Source organism: Lissotriton vulgaris, chromosome 3_1 (genome assembly GCF_964263255.1).
Source record: "Lissotriton vulgaris chromosome 3_1, aLisVul1.2, whole genome shotgun sequence".
Lineage (NCBI taxonomy): Eukaryota > Metazoa > Chordata > Amphibia > Caudata > Salamandridae > Lissotriton > Lissotriton vulgaris.
Window position 1 is genome coordinate 439,681,833 of NC_141689.1, and position 21,430 is coordinate 439,703,262.

Below are 21,430 nucleotides of genomic sequence, written 5' to 3' on the forward strand. Positions count from 1 at the left end.
GGAGTCTGAGATGCTGGCATTGCCATAAAGTGAACATGTACAGAGCCTTTGTGGGTGCTCATAGACATTTGCAAATGGCTTTTAAACTTTACGTATCTGCTTCTAAACTTGCACAGAATGAAGAAGGCGTACGTGATGCGAGGAGTGTTATGAAAGTGCACACAACACACCCACTGTTTGTGCATGAGAGTGAGGGAAGTACCCTCTTTACTTGGAATTAAAGCCTTCTATTTGCAAAATGTAAAATATAATGTAGGAGTAAAATGCCTCTACTCTCCTCTCGATGTGTTTTCGAATTTTCAGCAGTACAGATAATCCACACTCATGTTGCAGGGTAGCTTACAATATGGCAAATCTTAAACTTCCCTCACATAGGTCTGAGGATCCTGAGAACATGTATGGTCAGCCATAAATGGTAACTGAGGACAGGAATAGGTCTATGCAAGCTGAAACTTGGATGAATCTGGCCCTATAAAGTGCTGATATAGGAAATGTTCCAATCCAGATAATTCCCAGACCAGCAAGGATGTGATTTCCCCCCCCCCCCTTATTTGGGACAAAAGGCCACAGCGCTCTGAATCAATGAGCAAAACAGCCTGGGGTTTTCAGCAATCACAAGAAAACAATACTCAAGCACACTGCATCGTCTTTTGGCTACAGTCCCCTCTATACTAGAATTGTCAAACTTCAACTTTTCCAATGACAACTGAACAAGCGTTGGCAAAGCCAATAGATCTTGCTTGAGTGAGGTATTGGCTTTTTCAATGTTTTAGGTCTCGCAGACAGGCAGCGCATGCGCTGCCTCTCCGAGGCATAAAGTAATTAATAATACCACCGAAACTCCACCCACCGCTTTTCTTTTTGTTTTTTCGCTTGCCATTGGTCCAATCTGGCATTGCTTTTCTTACCTTGCTCTTTGTTCGCTAGTGGTCCCATCCGTCACTTCCATTTTCAGCAGGAAGCAGCATCGACCAACCACAGTGGACCTACACTGCAGGGCGATATCTTTTGATGCAGGGACTACTTTGTTGTTTTGTAGGCCATAAGGATCACAGAGAGCTGTGTGGACATCTGCTGGCCTGAGTGCGCTGAGCGCCTGCAGCCCCCACCACGTCCGAGCTGTAGCCCCCGGCTCTCTGTTGCTGCCCTGTCCGCATCACACGCAATGTTTCCCCCCTCCCGCTGTCCCTGTTCTCTTGCACCTCTCTCCCCTGCATCCCCAAATGCTTTCACTTTCGCGCGGCCGGGTAACTGAAACTGTATCAATTAACTGCAAAAACGAAGTTGTGGCTCACAAATGCTTTCACTTTTGCACTGACAGCCACGCCCGTACCGGGCAAAGTGATTTTTTCTCGATTGTTGTGACAGGGGCGGGCTGTAAATAACATTAAAGCATGGCGCTTCGTGTAAAATCAGCGCTGCATTGATTTATATTTGAGCATTTTTAGGTGGAACAACAATCGGGAAAAAAGCACTTCGCCCGGTACATGAGCATCTTGTTTATTATATGTAGAGCCGAGGTTGCATTTACAATGGCAGCCGTCTTTGGAGCTGGGAACCAAGTTTGAGTGTGGCTGAGGTTTGAACATTCCGTGATTGTAGACAAATCAATCACATGTCTCAGTGCTGAAAAAAGCATCCGTAATGCAATTGGTGCTTATGTAAAGCGGGCTGATACGTTCGGGTCGAGTTTGCGTCTTTTAATTTTGTTTTATCCCTCCCTTTCATATTTGTAACATGGGCCCGGCCGCATTCCGCAAGTATTTTTTATTATATGTAGAGCCGAGGTTGCATTTACAATGGCGGCCGTCTTTGAAGCTGGGAACCAGGTTTGAGTGTGGCTGAGGTTTGAACATTCTGTGATTGTAGACAAATCAAAAACATTTCCCGGCCGTGGAACTGACTTTGGTTTTTGTTCTTCCCATCTGACACGCAATGTGACACTTTCAAACAGGATGCAAAAACTAGAACCGGGGCAGCTGTGTTGATAAGCTGTTGCCGATAAGCTTATCTCTGCTCGAAGGCCTGGTTTTGCTAGGCACCAGGACATTAAGTGATATGCCCCGAATCACAGGATGTTGAGCGTCATTGCCGAGGCTCGGACTCCGTTCCCACATTTGAAATCGAGCGCCCTAGCCATTAGGCTACATCCTCCCCCCAATCCTAAAGGATTTAGGACAAGTAGTGGTAAAGCTGGAGACCTTGTAGTGCCTGTATGCCACTACTAAGTATGGTGTGCTTGATGGAGCTATATTTGTTGTCCTATTCCATATTTCTACTCTGCCACACTATCTGCCTCCTGCTTATATTTTCCATCCAATATAAAGTCTAGCATACCAGCAGTGCTATGTCATGGCACTCCATCACACTAAGGCCACCATCGCTGTTAACTTTGCATCAAGAAGCACACATCACTCACATGCTACCAATAAGTACCAGCTGTCATATCCCATACTGTAAAGTTCATAGCTTGCATACAGCCAGCAACTGCACTGAACATCAAAGAGCTCCATCAAACCACAGTGATGGTACAGAACAGTTCAAGCCACCGTGTCCGCTACCATAGAGCTCCATCAGAAGGTGATTGCACGTGTCTCCCACTGCTCTAGCAGTCAATACCATAGGTTTTGTTATTAGGTTTTGTATAGTGCTAGATTACCCAACAGTGTCTTGGCGCTATGTTCTCAAAGCTTTCCTGAATTGAAAGAGATTTTGTGAATTTTTAAGATCCAAAGGAAGAGAATTCTACTATTTGACAGTGCCTATCACAAAATGTTTCACACCCCAACGCGCCTTCCTGATTTTTAGTTATGAAACCACCCACAGTGATATTACTGAACAATGCCAGGCCCAATACATGTGTAATGACTACATCCCATTGGCAGTACTCGCCACTATGTCCTCAACTGTCATAGAGCTCCATCTTTCGTTGATTACACTCTGCGGTAGAGGTCCCATCAAGCGAAAGTAGTGCTATGCATTTCCTGACCCTACATCATGACTATGAATCTACCTGATGTTGTTTCCCCAGTGTAGTTTCCTGCACAGAGCCATAAGCTGAGGGTTAATGGCAAGCACATTTAATCACATTATTTCCTTATATAGACTGCATCTGCCTCCACCCAGACAGGAGTGGTTGGTGACACTTGCATAATGTGTATTTTGGCTTAGCCAGACTTTGACCCAGTGCGCAGTCGAGCCTGTGTGTTTCAGTCTATTTCCTCGTACGTTAAGGTGTGTCTGGACGACGCTTGCCATTATCGGTTGTCTGTGTGCGAACCCTATTTGTGAGTTATAGAATTATAGAATTAGAGTGTTTGTAGTATTTGCAGATTTGTATCTGCCAGTGGGAGTTCAGCATATATTTTGTGACTGCCAGCAAACGGGCGTGTTTTAATTTCAATGCAGTTTTGTCTGGTGGCGAAACGCAGAGTAATAAGGCTGACGATGACCCCATTATGGGTCTGCCTGGTATCTGCCTGTGTTTTAGTAATGGACCGAACAAGGGCTCTCTTTACTGTTCTTTGTTTCTGTACTTTGATCATTTTGCATTCATTTACTGTTTTTGTAGCCACAATGTTCGCTGTGAGGCTTTTACGTACTGCCTCCACCTCCTTTATAGTCAAATTACCCACATATTTATTTTATGTGGCTTTTTGCATGATGTACTTATCAACTTACAGTATTTGTGGAACACTTTGGGTTTAGGATGCATAAAAGTGGGAGAATACATAGCGAATAAATCTCAAAGCAGATGAATTAGATATTCAGCAAGTGGGGGAAATCTGCTGGTGCAACCTCACCCATTTATTTCCACCGAAAATTAAACAAGCATTTGCAATGCAATAGGTCTCGTATTTGCGAGAGTTTGAGCTATTGGCATTGTAAATGACAATGTCTTTTATTTATGTGTTTTGAAAACCTGTAATGTGGTGCGTAAACACAAATTCTTTACGAGAAGCAAGGCTGGCAATAACTGCGTCTCATTTGCTGCCAGCGTTGCTTCTGGTAAGCATGGACTACAAGTACAAAGAGGCACAGTTACTGCCAGCCTTGCTTGTCGTAAGAAATACCTATAAACACAAAGTGCGTGTTTACACAATACTTGCAGGTTTTCAGAACACATAAATAAAAGGCATTGTCATTTACAATGCCAAAAGCTCAAACTCTCGCAAATGCGAGATCTATTGCATTGCAAATGCTTGTTTAGCAATGTTGTAGAGCACGGTTCATCGCTCCGAGGTTAACAACACAAAAAACAGACATGGGCAACACCGGCAACAGAGGGAGGGTGGGTCAACACAGGCAAAGGAGTAAGGGCGGGTCAACTCAGGCAACGGAGGGTGGGCAGTGTTAAACACAACACGGTAAACAGAGGGAAGGTGGGTGGCGAGATAAAAGAAGAAGGGTGGTGAGAGGACAACAGAGGGTTGGCGGGTGGAGGGGACAATATAGACAATAAAGAGAAGGCAGGTGAGGCAACACGGACAACAGAGCAAGGGCGGGTAGGTGCAACTTAGACAACAGAGGCAGGGTGAGTGGGGGCAACGTGGACAACAGAGGGCGGGTGGGGGCATCACAGACCACAGAGGGAGGGCTGGTGGGGGCAACATGGAAAACAGAGGGAGGGCTGGTGGGGGCAACACAGAAAACAGAGGGAGGGCTGGTGGGGGCAACACGGACAACAGAGGGAGGGCAGGTGGGGGCAACACGGACAACAGAGGGAGGGCGGGTGGGGGCAACACGGACAACAGAGGGAGGGCGGGTGGGGGCAACACGGACAACAGAGGGAGGGCGGGTGGGGGCAACACGGACAACAGAGGGAGGGCGGGTGGGGGCAACACGGACAACAGAGGAAGGGCGGGTGGGGGCAACACGGACAACAGAGGGAGGGCGGGTGGGGGCAACACGGACAACAGAGGGAGGGCCGGTGGGGGCAACACGGACAACAGAGGGCGGGCGAGGGCAACACAGACAACAGAGGGAGGGCAGGTGGGGGCAACACGGACAACAGAGGGAGGGCAGATGGGGGCAACACGGACAACGGAGGAGAGTTGGCAGCCGGAAAAATCATGTAATGGGGAGAAGTACACATGGGTTACAGTTGAAAAACACACACACTGGTACAATGCTTAAACACAAAGAAAAACAATGAGAGGGCACGGATGAGCGACAAACACTAGCAGAGAAAGAAACCCTAAGGCAGCTGACCAACGCGGCCTCTTAGCCCACTGTTAGAAAACAATATGTCTTGCAAGAAACAGAGCATGCTCTGGCATAGGGAAGAACTAAAAATGCCCCCATGTCATGAGGTTGCGTTTTAGCCAGTCCTTGTTTTTCATCTACCAGCAGCACCAGGCATCTGGGAATTGTAGTTCCACTTTTTATTTGCATTGTATGTATAAGCCTAAAAGTCTAAGCACCCGTATTGCTAACTGGAAAAGGTCAATTTCACAGTCATGACACAGAGCTAGCTGACAAATATATCATAAATTAACCTCTCTTTAGCTTGGAGGATTTTGATAAATAACACCTTTCCTCCATGTTACTAAAGTTTAACATTTGCAATTGCTCACTTATTAAATCTTGCTTAAATCTCGGTGAATGCAACAAATACCACCTTTCAGAAATGTCTTCTATTGTCTACCACAGTTTTGTCTTTATCTTTCACAGTTTTAAAAGTACAGTAACAAGAAAACATTTATTTTTGAGTTCCTCAAGCAACCTGGTAAAGACGTGAATCACTCCATCACCACATTTTCCTATCCTCCAGGCTCATAAACCACCAATTTAACTTCTGGACACCATTTCAGGTCTATAACCATCGGTTCATCTAATGAATCACTACTTCATCTAAGGAACCTGTCCTTCACTGATGAACCTGTAGTTTAACTCATGAAATGCCCATTCAGGTCAAGAACATTCATTCATCTTATGAATCATCCCTTCATCTTATGAACCTGCTCCTTACGCATGAACATGTTCCTTCAACTCATGAACCCGTCTTTCCACTCATAAACATATTTTACAACTCACAAACCACACCTTCTGCTCCTTCAGGTACAAATTGCGGTCAAGGGTACCATATTTCTGACATACTGATAACATTCATGAATTATATTTCATGCATTAGCACATCACCAGTCCTATTTATAGGACCACACTACAGGCATAGTCTATGAATCCGTAAGTTGATCACCGAGTAGTCGATGAATTATAACACTACCTATTCATAAACTGACGTGGTAAATTAGGAGTATAAAATCTGCGAAATTGAACTTTGGCAGAACATGAAAGTGAGCAAAACTTTTGTGAATGGCACATTGGAATAAGAAACAAACTTTTCAAAACCAAACAAATACATTTTGTAAAAAAAAAACAATTGCAATGGAACAAACATTAAATACTTTCAGGGCGAAAAAAGAAAACATTTGTAGTCAACCTTCAGACTGTTTTCTCACACGTATGAGGAAATAAATAAGCTAGAACTTACTTGTGTTGATCAGGAATTGGTTGGAAACCCCAGGGTGATCTACGTCATGTATTGCACTTGCAAAAATCGCAGCAAGAATCTCCAGATCTGTAAAGACGGCCTAAAGATAGAACACATGAAGAAAATTAAATCTCTGCAGGAAATCTCCCCGGTACCTAGCAATATTTTAATTTATATGTTCTTGCGTTACTATGTACGTCAGGAAGGAAGAAGCAATCATTTCTACCTGCTGCCTAAAACATTGTGGATAAATACTTCAATGACACACCTTGGATTTCACAGTAAGTCGTTTTCTAAAATTAGCCTAGCAAGGAAAAGGAGCAGGGTGGTGATCTATAGAAGTTAAATTATAGATCTTTATCCAGTAGATATATTCTGATTGGCAGCTGATAGGAATGCAGGATTTGCTTCTGGCACCGGTTCCCTTTTTGCCAATCAAGGTTTTCTTCTATTTTCTGAACTCGACCTCTTTCACCCACAGGCTCATAATGCTACCCATACATCGAGAACGCATGTTCGTGTCAGCAGTGCTAAATGTGTGAAAGAATAAGTGCTGGGGCCGAAGTTTTGCTCATAAGCTCCCTGCCGGCACTATCGAATGTTGGGGTGCCGCATACCAAGGCTCAATCTTGAGTAACATAAGGCAGCGTAAGTCACTGCTAGGGGTGGGCAGTTTGTGGATTTGTAAAACGCGGAATTCTGCGGAGTTGCATAAATACTCTGTGGAATTCGGGAAAACATTCTTTACAACGCGGATGTTACACCGCTGTTCCCTTACGGCGCAACGAATTGCGCTGGGGGGCGCTTCAGGATAGTAAATAGTTTAATTTACTATCCAACTCCTTCCCTACTATCCACGGGGACTGGAGTTGGAATAGTAAATTAAACTATTCACTATCCAGCCCCCAACAACGCAAGTCGTGGTAACGACTTGCGTTGTAAAACATGCGTCGTAAAGTACTGCGATGTAAAACATTGCGTTGTAACGACATACATCCGTGGAATTCCATGGAGTTCCGCTCAACCCTAGTTATTACAGCTAGAAGCAATAACATATAATAGCATCCCATAAAAACCAGTCCGTCAACGTCTTTGGTCTGTTGGTTAGCGAGAGGTAAAAACTAGAAGAAATGTCGAATGCTTTACAGCACCCCCTGCAGTTGATATCTTGAGTACATGTCGCAGTTCACATACAGGCCGCTGTAAAAGACTTGTAGTGCATGTTTTACGTAGTTCTCCGCGAAGATGAAATGATGGTCAGCACGGTTGGAAATGAGCCCCCATACACCTTTCTATTTATAACGACAAAGTGTTATTTCTAGACAGAGTTCCTCCACCTGGTTTCTGTTAATGACCCGTCTCCATGAGACACCCTTTTACCATCATTGTTCAACAGGCCCTCACATATTAATCAAATATTAGCAGATTTTCAGGGAGACAACGCCTCCTCAGGGGTAGTAAGCGCTATATAAATAAAATGTAAACATCCGTCGAAAAGATAGCAACCCATTTTTACTTTGTAAGGAGCCTTTATGGAATCCGTCTCGGGCAATAATGTGCGTCCCTTTTACGATTTAAATTAAATTTCAGAGGTGCAGTTACAGTAATTGAAATGAATGGGGTCAGCCACTGACCTCAATGCACGTAAATTGTCCTTGCTCAATCTGTCAATCAATCTCATCAGAAAAGATCAAAGAAGCGTGCAAATTGCACATCATATATGACTCCCGCCACAGGAGCAGGTGGTGCGTGCAGTATCAGAACTGAGACGGGAATTCATAGAGTAATCACCCTGCTTATGCATAAACATGGGCCATACATTATTCCAACAATACCTCAGAAAGTTATATCAAGAGAAGTGCCAAGATAACACCCGTGATTAGTGTACCTGCTGGAGAGAGATGAGAGTTTTGTCCAGTGGCGGGTTTGACTTATTTAATGTAGCACAGAGGGTTAATATGTGGAGAAGTGTGGCTCAGGGGTTAGAGGCGGCAGACCCGGAAGCTGAGATCGGTCCTGGACCAGGGTTCAATTCCCCGCCTCGGCGGGTCTTGGGCTAAAAATTCCATGGACTCGATAATTCTCGCTCCGGTGCCTTCTCGACTCACGGGTTCACACTCTGCGACTCTGGGCAATAGCTTGCTTAATCTCCACAATGGCCCCTCGCGGCGGGATGCCTGACTTTCACCTTGTGGATACCCGCTGGGGCTATCACACAGGGGAATATCAGGACGGGTTCCCTAAGCAAGCGCCGGGACACCCACTGCGGGTAGCTGTGCGCTATATAAGCTTAACTGCATTTACATTTACATTTACAATATGCCTACTGCAAAGAACGTGTACCAGTCATTTTAAAAAACAGTATTTAATGTGCATAGGTCAGTGCATTACTTCCTTTGTCACAGAGATTATTTTGTTACTCTTCAGCTCATAGGAGACAATCACAATCTAGCACAGTGACCTATAAACAGTCATCAAAGAGGTGCTTACACACTGCATGGTGCAAGTTAGTAACTTGTGTGTTTTCCTAGTCTTTCATTATCCTGATGATGCTAAAGGGGTTTATTTGGGTGGAAATACACTTTTATTGTTAAAGTCAATGCTAACCACTGTGTTCGGGTCTAATCCTGAGTTTGTGCATTTCCAGACCAAGCACTCTTTAAAAATGCCTACTAGTATGAATGACATGTGAATCCTACACCGTGTAGTCCCCTTAGCCATATGTAACATGTTCTTTGCCAATGTGTTTTAGCTATGTTGTACATCAGTGTGGCTGCTATGCATCATGGCTAAAAGTTAGTAGGGTAAAGGGCAGTGGAGTGTCGTAAAGTGGAGTATTGTTGAGTGGCGTAGAGAGTTGAGGGGCATGGAGTGGTGCAGACTAGAGTAGAGCTGAGTGGAGTGGTGTAGAGTGTTGTGGAGGGAGTAGAGTGTCAGAGTGGAAGGGCATAAAGTGGAGTGGAAGGAGGTAGAGTGGAGAGGCGATGAGTGGCATAGCGTGCTAGAGTGGAGTAGAGTGTTGTGGAGTGCAACTGAGTGGTTTACAGTGTAGTGGTGTAGCGGGTGGTGCTGTAGAGTGGACTAAATTGTTGTAGAGTGGAGTGGCATAGAGTGTATTAGTACAGGAGAGTGGAATGGCATACAGTTGAGTAGAGTGTTGTAGAATCAAGTGGTGTAGAGTGGAGAGGCATACAGTGGAGTGGGGTCGCATACAGTGGAGGAGTAGAGTAGTATGCCATAGAAGAGAGTGGATTATAGTGTCATGGAGTGGCGTAGAGGGAGTAGTGTAGAGCTTTGTAGAGTGGATCAGTGTGGTAGAGTGGCGTACAGTGAAATAGAATTTAATGGTGGAGTAGAGCATCATAGAGTGGTGTATCATGGAGTAGAGTGTCAGAGTGGAGAAGTAGAGTGCATTATCGTAGAGTGCATTGGCTTTGAGTAAAGTGTTGTTGAGTCTATTGGCATAGAGTGCAGTGATGTGGCGTAGAAACAAGTGATGAAGAGTGGTGCAGAGTACAATGCAGAGGAGAAGTGTGCAGTGATGTAGAGTAGATTGTTTCGGAGTAGAGTGAAGAGGGGCAGAGTAGAGTGGAGTGGTGCAGGGCAGAGTGTACAGTAGAGTGGCATTGAGTCGATTGGCATTGAGTTCAGTGGTAGAGAGTGAAGTCTTGCAAAATAGAGTGACAGAGTGCAGTGACGTAGAGTGCAGTGACACAGTGTGCATTGGTGTAGAATGGTGTTGAGTACAGTGGTGCAGGGGCAAAGAGTGCAGTGGTGCATAGTAGAGTGGGGTAGAGTACACTGGCAGAGTAGAGAGCTGCGGAGTGTAGTGGCATAGAATGCAGTGTCAGATTGCAGTGATGCACAGCAGATTGGAGTGGTGTAGAGTACAGTGGCTTTGGGTGTAGTGGGTAGAATGATTTGGTGTATAGAGTGGAGTTGTGCAGAGTAGACTGTGATAGAGTGCAATGGTCTAGAATGCAGTGGTGTAGAGTGGTACATAACAGAGTAACATATAGGGCACTTACACGTTTTAAATAATTACATTCCCTTTTTTGTACTGCTGATTACTTCATCCATTATAGGATTAATTTATCGAGGCTACGTGAGAGAAGCTTTTTCTAAAATAAGTGGCTTTAACATGGGACGGGCAGGCAATCAGTCGGCTTGGAACTGGCACCTCTGTAGCACGTTTCTGGCAATGCGACAGATGCAGCAACAACATGGCTGTTGATGTACAACACCTACAAATATATTTGTTTAAATTTGGAATGGAAGGAATCTGACAAGAATAAAAGTGACGATTTACAAGATCAACTGTTCTCTTGCTACATATATAGTACGCATATGTGTTAGTGTCGATAAAATTATATATAGACCCACACCCACACACAGCTGAACGCACTATGATAATTAGGCATCTCCCTTCAGAGGAGGAAAAAGAATATTACAAGATGCTATATGGGTGCAAATTTACATAAATAATATATGCAATGGTTGCTCATTAGCAGTGTGACTTCACCATGTTACTAAAGAGCTATTAACCGTTGTATGAGCACGTGCATGACGTAAAATGAAATAAATACGGATTGTCACATTTGCTGCAATACATATGTATGTGTTCCTCTTAACACAAATCAGCCTTGTCCTGATACAGGACTCAGAGAAAAGAGCTGATCTGACAAAAATCGAAATGAAAATTGCCACCAATAAGACTGCCCAAGCAGCTCAAAGAGTGCGTTATGTAAACATGCGAGAACCCTCAACAAATGTGCACTGTACAACAGAAGCCCAGCCTTCTTGAGACCCCCAACAAATGTGTAATGTACCATGGAAGTCCCGCCTTCTTGAGACCCCCAACCAATGTGCAATGTACAATGAAAGCACAGTCTTCTGAGACCCCCAACAAATGTACAATGGAAGCACAGCCTTCTTGAGACCCCCAACAAATGCGCAATGTACAATGGAAGCACAGCCTTCTTGAGACCCACAACAAATGTACAATGGAAGCACAGCCTTCTTGAGACCCCCAACAAATGTGCGATGTACAATGGAAACACAGCCATCTTGAGACCCCCAACAAATGTACAATGGAAGCACAGCCTTCTTGAGACCCCCAACAAATATGCAATGTACAACGGAAGCCCAGCCTTCTTGAGACCCCACGCAAATGTGCAATGTACAACGGAAGCCCAGCCATCTTGAGACCCCCAACAAATGCGCAATGTACAATGGAAGCACAGCCTTCTGAGACCCCCAACAAATGTACAATGGAAGCACAGCCTTCTTGAGACCCCCAACAAATGCGCAATGTACAATGGAAGCACAGCCTTCTTGAGACCCACAACAAATGTACAATGGAAGCACAGCCTTCTTGAGACCCCCAACAAATGTGCGATGTACAATGGAAACACAGCCATCTTGAGACCCCCAACAAATGTACAATGGAAGCCCAGCCTTCTTGAGACCCCCAACAAATATGCAATGTACAACGGAAGCCCAGCCTTCTTGAGACCCCACGCAAATATGCAATGTACAACGGAAGCCCAGCCATCTTGAGACCCCCAACAAATGCGCAATGTACAAGGGAAGCACAGCCTTCTGAGACCCCCAACAAATGTACAATGGAAGCACAGCCTTCTTGAGACCCCCAACAAATGCGCAATGTACAATGGAAGCACAGCCTTCTTGAGACCCACAACAAATGTACAATGGAAGCACAGCCTTCTTGAGACCCCCAACAAATGTGCGATGTACAATGGAAACACAGCCATCTTGAGACCCCCAACAAATGTACAATGGAAGCACAGCCTTCTTGAGACCCCCAACAAATATGCAATGTACAACGGAAGCCCAGCCTTCTTGAGACCCCACGCAAATGTGCAATGTACAATGGAAGCCCAGCCATCTTGAGACCCCCAACAAATGTGCAATGTACAATGGAAGCACAGCCTTCTGAGACCCCCAACAAATGTACAACGGAAGCCCAGCCATCTTGAGACCCCCAACAAATGCGCAATGTACAATGGAAGCACAGCCTTCTGAGACCCCCAACAAATGTACAATGGAAGCACAGCCATCTTGAGACCCCCAACAAATGCGCAATGTACAATGGAAGCACAGCCTTCTTGAGACCCACAACAAATGTACAATGGAAGCACAGCCTTCTTGAGACCCCCAACAAATGTGCGATGTACAATGGAAACACAGCCATCTTGAGACCCCCAACAAACGTACAATGGAAGCCCAGCCTTCTTGAGACCCCACGCAAATATGCAATGTACAACAGAAGCACAGCCTTCCTGAGAGACATCAGAGTCAACATGCACTCCCTTGCACCCATCGTCAATGGATGATGATCTCTTAGGTGAACAGTCAGTGGTGGAATGACCAATAAAAGCAGCCTTGGAAAATGTTCCCATACCAGCCCTACTGAGTGCATCAATTGAGTCCAACCATTGTAAGGTGGATTTCAGAATTGGATAGGAGGAGGATGGAATCAAATTATGTATGTGTTTACATGAACATTTTGTGTGTTCCCTCAGGGATATTTGCCAGGCTAGAAGCAGATGATCCTTCCATCCACCCAATCCTGAAAGCAGCCCCTTCGCCCTTCTACTGGGGTATTTCCAAAGTCCGATTTGACCAATCCAATCCTGCAAACAGTTAGTTGTTCCGTACTGCAGATTAGTGAAGGTGTCTAGGCAAGGTATCTCACCCAGCTTCACCATCACTGCCATGCATCTGTAGAATACCCTTTTCACTCATGCAGATAGCCTATGGGTTTGATTCTTTGACTACCCCCCCAGTACTGGCTAAAATGCCTACCTTACCCTCCCTTGTCTATAATACTACCCGTCTTTCACTACTTCATCATCTATTTCACTTCCATCCTCTATTCCACAGTTTCTCCCTGCTCGAGCCCCTCTTCCCTTCCTTCTCCTTCTACCCCCAATTTAATATTCTTCAAAGCCCGCCACTACACTTCACCTTGGCAAGACCCAGACGTCTCCTTTGCCAGGATCCCTACCTTATTTTTCTTAACCCTTTTCCTTTTGCCACGACAGGAAACAACGCTTTCCACATGGTGTGAAGCATGTAAACAAGCACAGGACATTTATCATAATAATTTTTTTCTAGAGTCTCTCTAGAGGGCGTGCAACTTTTGGCCACATTAGAGTAGTGTAATATGGTTAGGGAATAAGGATACTGTCCCATGATGAGGTGTGAGATGTGCTTCTACGTAACATATTTCTTTCACCGAAGCTAAAGAGCCTTTGCTAAAAAGTTTAATGTTTTTTTTTTAAAGCAAGATCACAATTTTCCAGATCAGCAACGTCTAGAATATATACTCTCTTCAGTAATTAAATATAATACACATTCATTAAATTGCTGAAAAGGGTAAAACAGGGAGCTGACCTTATTGCTACGTGGGGTCTATAGAAAGAGTTAAGAGCCGTACTAATTTCCACCTTTCCTTCAAAAAATAGTCAGACGCTGATGTCATTATCATTATTAGGAACAGCAAACCTAAAAGTGTGATTTGTGAAATAAAATGTAGCCTAGAAGTTGATGTGCCCTGAATTAGGCCTGAGTGGATGACACTGGGGAAAAGTGACTAAGATGATAGATTAGCGCGCTGCACTTACCTCCAGAGCAGGCGTTGATAGCAGTACGTGCGTAGACTGAGCCACATCCGCTGCATGTATATTATTGTGATACGCCACATCCGCATGGTAATGATCTTCCAGAGTCATCAAGTACGTCACTAAAGTGTCGGCTGGAATTTTAAAGGTTTTCAATAAATCCCGCTCCTGAAAGACAGCAATGGTAAAGATGGAATTCAACGAACAGGGGACCGTAGCCTAGGTTACGCTTTTGTAACCAAAGCAGCTATAGTAACAGTTGCTCAGAATATTAGAGAGTGGGTGGAATATTATGGAATATTTTACAACTGGCTGATAAAATGAAATATTCGTCCCATATACCTTCCTTGTTTGCAATGGTACTGCTATCTCTACAACAGCCTCTTTTCTCCTGGGCAAAGATATTTATTTATTTGAGAAATTTTTCGATGACATCTACCCTCTCTCAGCGAAAAAACGATATGTCCAGTGGAGGCATGGTGTACTACCACTGCGAGAGCTTACTAGCAGATGGTCACCCTCCGCCCCGGAAAATTGCCCAGCTTGTAAATATGATACTGAAACTGAACTACACGTACTGTTTTTTTTGTCCAGGATACTGCAAGGTTAGGAACTACTGGCTTGTTCCTTTATGTAAAAACTTAGGCTTTCGACAATGCATGCAGGCACTCAGAATACTAAAAACCGGCACAACTGGTCCAATTGTATTCGCCGTCTCAAAATATCTGGCTGCTATGTGGCTCAAACGCAGGCTATTAATTGCACAAATCAAAGCCCGCACTTTCTGCCTGTGGCATATTGTTTTTCTGTCTTTTTAATATGTTCTTAAAGTGGTACATGAAATCTATTTATTGTCTTAATAATTTTAACTGTGGCTAATACTTATGAAATCCGAACAATTGTGTGTATGGAAAAATTCTGCCGTAATTGTTTTTACATTATAAACTTTGAATGCTATCTATTTTGCACTGTTTTATATTATATATTTGCTTCTTTTATAGCGCACCTCCGAAATAAAGATCTTCTTGACTCTGCTATCTGTTATGAAACATTCGGCTGAGAGTTCCTCACCAAAAGCGATTGATATGCAATCCCACAACGATAATTTGATAAACACTTTTATGAAGCAGCCCCAATTAATGCAAGGGCTGTTCAGCGTCTTCGGAACTCGCCTGTCTTGTATTATTTTCCGAGAATAATCTATTTTGAGCCTGGTTTATTTTCTGCAGAAATACAAAGTATTATTATTGAAAATGGAGTTCAAAAACCTTCTAAGGTGTGCCCAATCCTGCCCTTCTCTGAAATCCTTGGTTGAACCAGCCCCTGGCCAACATTTTCCTCAAGCGCCAAAAGGTCAGAATGGCAATGGGGTTCCCTGTCCAGTCTTAAAGCCATGTATTTGGGAAAATCTTACATTTACTTTTTAAAAATATGTACTTTTTCAGTAGGAAAATGAACGGAGAAATCCATGGTCAAGCCCAGTAAAACAGTGTAGGATAAAGGCAGCACAGGGGCTGAATCTTCTGAGGACCTAAGAAAAGGTGGTGGAGAGAGGGTGAGGCTGGGCTTTAGGCTCAGTTTTCAACAGAAAGTTTATCCCGAAGTTTCCACACAACAGGCAGTAAGGATAACATATTGTTTTACGAAAAGAAATAATACACAAGGTCATCACCTCTTTCCTCTTCCGTAGTTAAAATGTGCCCATATATATTTACAATGTCTTTATAAATTATTCTAATACATATAAATATATTCAAACCCAAGCTACTGCGGCTCCTCCGTTAATTTTTAAATGCACACAGTATTAAAGGAATAAAATACAGTAGTGTGTGGGAGTTTGCAAGATACAGTGATACATATTTGTATCACATATTGTAGATTTGCGATTTTTGGAACTTTTGTGCTTCTATATTTAGTACAGCCTACTCCTCAGTGCAGTACTAGTGATATCAGAGGTCGGTGTGAGATCTAATGCACTGTTCCTCTTTCTCTTTTCTTCTCTCCCCCCGCTATGGTCCGATGGTGATGGCAGAAAGAACGTGTGATTTGAGCCACGCCTGTTCTACAATTACTCTTATCTGAGTGGACCCATTGTATATATAAGGTATACCTGACGCTTTTTCTTCAGTTAACCTATTCAAGTGGACACTGATGTGAGACTTTTTTTCCCCTGGCTTAGATTTGGGGTTGCGGCTCATTGGCCTCTATATGTGTTTTTTTCCAGGTATAACTTCTGGTACTGGGCCCAGATAGCGATTCTCCGCCCCACCCCCCTGTGGATGGTGACGTGTACTAGCTGCCGACATCGGCCTGAGAATTTTGTTTGGGCCTTGAGGAATAGGTATATATTATGTTCTTCGGGTTACTATAATTGGTTTATAGACACTTGAGTTCACTGTGGGAGATAAGGTATAAATATTTTTGGGTTTCCCTTGTGTTTCTTTACACGTGTGTTTTGCTCACTCATAAAGGTGTGGTGGAGGGCTTGTTTGATAGCACTGTATATGATTTATTTCACTTTGAGCATTGTTTGATTTTTAGTTGATCATTGTTGGGCAGTTATCTTCTGCCCGCTTTCCTTTTCTTTGATGGATTCACTAGTAGATTCTGCATTTCCACGTGTGGGGGAGGATATGCCACTTTTGCAACTGTTATGTCATTTTATTATATGTGCCCATGGTTGGCAAGTAAGAAGGTAATATATATATATATATTTGTTATCATTAGAGTACCCATGTCCTGATGAAGCCTATGTCATCTGGCTGAAACGCGACCGCGACTGTGTCGACATCTTTTGCTTCGAATGGAGTCCCCTGTTACAAATTAAAAAAGATTTGATTTTTCTGATGTGCACCAATACAAATATAGAGTGGGTTGATGTTCTAACCCCTTGGTGCTTTGCTCTTGGGACTACCACTTTGTCGTGCACTCCATTGTAAATTAAGAGGAGGCACTTACTTGAATTGGTGTATATATATTTGTATATATTCCTTGTGTTTAGGGTACAGATAAGCGTTTGTTGATATTGTAAATGTTGTGTATATTTGTATATGATGTTTTGTATATAGACTGTTGGTTGTTGGGCCTCCCTTGATGTCTTCTCATATGTGTGTAGATGAATTAACATATATTTTCTCAACATTGTATTTGTTATTCACAAGATAATTAATTGTTTCTTGTTTGAAAATTAAAATTGGATTGATCCCTTCGTTCCCCTAGTTGCTATTTTCTCATCCTTGGATGTCTCCTGCTCAGGTACGGGAGGGTTAAGTGGGCAGAACCCCTAACCATTTTTTTGCTAGTCTTTGCAAGATGCTAATGAGCTGTAGTCTAACCTAGAGACCCCGGGGGTGCTCTATATATATTTGACTATTCCTTACCTGAAAAATGGTGTGCATGACAACAGTCAAAGGTCGGTTTCCAGAAAACTCAGCTACTTTGAAAGTGTTAAGGCCCCATCTGTTTACGTCTTCCAGTTCCTAAGAGAGAAATTAAGCACAAGACTCTGTAACGGTGTTTGCCTTTTATGAACAAAGATTTGACAATACAATAAAAATGACATTGTCAAAGTCAAGTTAGGTGACTGACCTTTCTCGATTAAGGACTCACTCATAGGAGCAATTGCACACTTCATATTGGATTATAGCAAAACTCTACCCCTGCCTTTCCCAGATTACTCTGGCCCTGTGACCACGAAAAATAAACATTTACAAATGTCTTATTGGGTTCCACTAGAGAAAAGGTTACAATTCAAGACACAATAGACTAGCTTCTCCATCACAGGGTTCCCAAGACTCCAATACCTACGTTCATCGGGTAAAATAGACAAGGCCACCACAACCTTGCAGCACTAGATTTGTAAGAAGCAGACAATTAGAGGAAAATACATGCTACTCAGGTTCCTAAAGTATGAATACAAGAAGGAGAAACCCACTAATGGAGATGTAAAAACCTGAATAACCCACCTATTCTGACAAGCACATCTCACTTGAGATTGATGAGCTAAGGACACAGGTTCTATATTGAAAAAATATTTTTGGGCAAACCTTCCATTCATAGACTTACACTGACAATTTTTATATGTCTGCAAATTTCTGGAGAGGCGCATATCACCTCCTACCTTATTATTGCTGAGGACTGCAAGGCAGAAAACCTTCAGGATGTGTGCATTTATGCATAAAATGGTCATGTTCAATTTTATTTGATCAAAATATTTTCTAATAGCCTTTTTTCTCTACCTAGAAGAATTCTGCTGGGTGTGGGGGTCCTCCTTTCTCTTCCCCTCTCTTGAGAAACATTCAATACAGCATTTTGATGGAGTTCAACTACATTCATGTTCACAGTGGGAACGTCTAGTCAGCATCTTTGTGAACGGCTACAAAGTTTTGCGTGGCAACTTCCCTGGAATCTCCTGCTTTCTCATCCCAAAGCCATTGATTGGATCAGACTCGTTTAAGTCTAGAATTCCATCTGTAGGTGTAAACCCCTGAAGATCCTCACACTGTGACTTAGGATCTGGAAAATGACACCGTCAGATGTTTTTGTGCGCTCAAAGTGAACTTGGGTGGGAAAAATGGCTGTAACTCCACATCAAATAGCATTCTCCTATACCAGCTATACCTTTAGCATTTGATCTAACTAATGATGACATCAATGAGCAACAATCATCCAAATAACCCAACTGGAAATGATTCAAACCAAAAGTCATTATTCAGTATATAGACATCGGCAAAGTCGGACAGGTCTGGCATTGACTGCTAGCCTTTTGGTTTTGTCAATGATTGCTTCGTATTGACATGAATGAATGAAATAGCACTTCTAAAGCGCGTAGCTACCCGAAGGCATCCCAGCACTGAAAAAGTTTATAGAGGTGGAAGAGAGCATCTAGGGGAAAAGCCTTGTCTTTAGCTGTTTGCAGAAGGCCAAATGGTTGGGTTCCTTCCGCAAAGGCAGAGGGAGCGAATTCCACAATCTGGCAACATTATAAGTAAAAAGCTGTCCGCCACTTCTGGCCTTTTTTGTCCTGGAAACAACAGCTAAAGAAAGATCGTCAGAGCTGAGTTGCCTATTGGCCCGATAGGGCTGGATCAAGGAGTGATTTAATGGAGGGCCTTTCCCTCCAAGCGACCTGTGGGCAATGCACAGGGCTTTGAAGCGGATTCTCTCCGGAACAGGAAGCCAATGTAATGATCGCAAGGCGGGCCTTGCCGAATGGCGAGACAAATTACCCATGAGCATTCTTGCTGCACAGTTCTGCACTGTTTGAAGTTTTACAATTACCGAGCTAGGTGCACCTAAATATAGGGCATTTCCATAGTCAATACGCGACAAGACGGGTGCCTGAATCATCAGTTTTCTCACCCGGAAGGGAAGATGATGTTTTTGCACACCTTTTGTTAGGAACGCTGACGGGTCTGCACCAATCTAAAAAATAAAAAAATAAAAATATATATATATTGGCTGAAAGCAAAAATATTTTTGGGGTCTCAAAATGCACCCATTGCCTTAGTCGCCCCTGGAACTAAAGGGGCTCCGCTCCGTCTGTGGATGAGCTCCTTGTATAAGGAGAGAATGGCTTTTACTAGTATTAAGGCCCTCCTGGCCCATACTATACCAGTCATTAAAAGCTCACTTCTTAATAATAGGTCCTCTCTAGCATCTCAGAATTCTAAGCCTTTAACAGCCAGTATAACCCTCAGTAGTGGGCTATAATGCAATACCAAGAGATGAGGATGGAGTTTACTAGTAATCAGTAAGTACATACCTACCTAGCAAATGTAATGTTATAAGGCTGCAGGAAACTATCAATCACAAAGGCACTTGTACACACTAAGCAAAGTCATATATACATTAAAAGAATGAATGTATAATAGAATGTGTTGTTACAATATTCAGCAGATACACAGATTTGCAACACACTTGAGCATAATAGTGATCTTGTGGTAATATATGTTCATGAGCAAACCACTACTGTTTTTCAATATTTCCATTACATGGTATGTGTCCACAACCAGCATCAGTTTTAGACATTGAGTCGCAGCGGAATTTCAACGTGCTGTGCCCATCCAGCGATATGCGGGCGAGGCGAGTCCATCACAGTGTACCAAATCTAATTAGTTTATGTTTAAAGAGTGAATGCCTGTAGGGAAACATTCTCAGAGCACAAGAATCTTACATGGGAATAAAATCATTTAGTGAAGGGATGCTCTGCTTACAAAATGAACTCTTAATGCAACAGTTAGTTATCTAACTATCTGCTTGATATTTGCAATGGAGACTAGATGTTCACGGACATTAAATTAACTTCATAAAATGGAGTCAAGCATGTCCTACATGTACCATAAAAAAATGAAGGCTAAATGGAAGTCACTGGCCACATCTGAAAGAATCAAGTAGAGTAACCTTCGAAATGGCCACCCCATGTAACTTCCTTTCATCACAACATTCAGCCATAACCAGAAAGTCTATAGGAGCCATGACTGTCACTTTTTGCCATAGACGTCAGCTTGTTCATGCTGTTCCTACCTTGGCTAGAATGTCTTCTTGCTCAGTTTTGACTCCAAACCGTGGGATACTCGAATTCGTTAAACTTGAGCTGTGCATGAGTTTCTTCACTCCGCTGATCTGCGACATCGGCCTCTTCTTCTTCTCCTTCTCCTTCTGTGCCTGAGTAGGCATCTCCACTTCATGTTGTTTGTCTAAAGCGGTAGACCGATAAAGATTATTCAATGGGATTTGTTTTGGAAGAGATCACAGAACAACTATGTTTTGAAACAGAGAGAACTATAACATAAGGAACTCCAAAGTTTTAAAACAATGAAATGGGCCATATGGATTAGTTATTATATGAATAATGCATGACAAAGGGAAGAGGAAAACAGCTTCAGTCTTTTGAGAACCGGAGTTAAAACCCTCTCCAAATGAGGTCAATTCAGTTCACTTGCTATTAGCATTGTTTACCTGCTCGCCACCTGTAAACCCTACATGCTGTTCTTTGAATCAGAAATGATGATGTTATGGGAGCCCATAAACACTCCAGATAAAGTGAACTACCAACTGACATTCGTGCACATCGCAGAATCCTCCTTGTCCAATTTGAAACGGGTGCAGACAGATAAGGTAATTAAAATTGTTGTACAATATAAAAGCTGCAGATTTAGTGAGGGGCCGCTACACAGCCACATAGGTAATGCAATCTGCCCATCACTGACCTCATCAATAAATCCCTAGACAATGAACGAGAAAGCAACCAAGCACTAAAAAAGGCAACAGTAGCAACCAAACACTACAA

General features: G+C 43.1%; 1 protein-coding gene across 4 annotated transcripts in view; it reads right to left on the reverse strand.

The window, feature by feature from the left end:
• The window catches only part of PDE4D (phosphodiesterase 4D), a 1,324,573-nt gene that overhangs the window by 21,680 nt on the left and 1,281,463 nt on the right, over positions 1-21,430 (reverse strand). For all 4 annotated transcript variants that reach the window (XM_086960668.1, XM_086960666.1, XM_086960669.1 and 1 more), the window contains 4 exons: positions 20,665-20,837; positions 17,520-17,618; positions 14,143-14,307; positions 6,494-6,593 (listed from right to left, as the gene is read on the reverse strand). In XM_086960668.1, the coding sequence (XP_086816794.1) occupies positions 6,494-6,593; positions 14,143-14,307; positions 17,520-17,618; positions 20,665-20,837 (537 nt within the window). The remainder of the gene's footprint in view (positions 1-6,493; positions 6,594-14,142; positions 14,308-17,519; positions 17,619-20,664; positions 20,838-21,430) is intronic.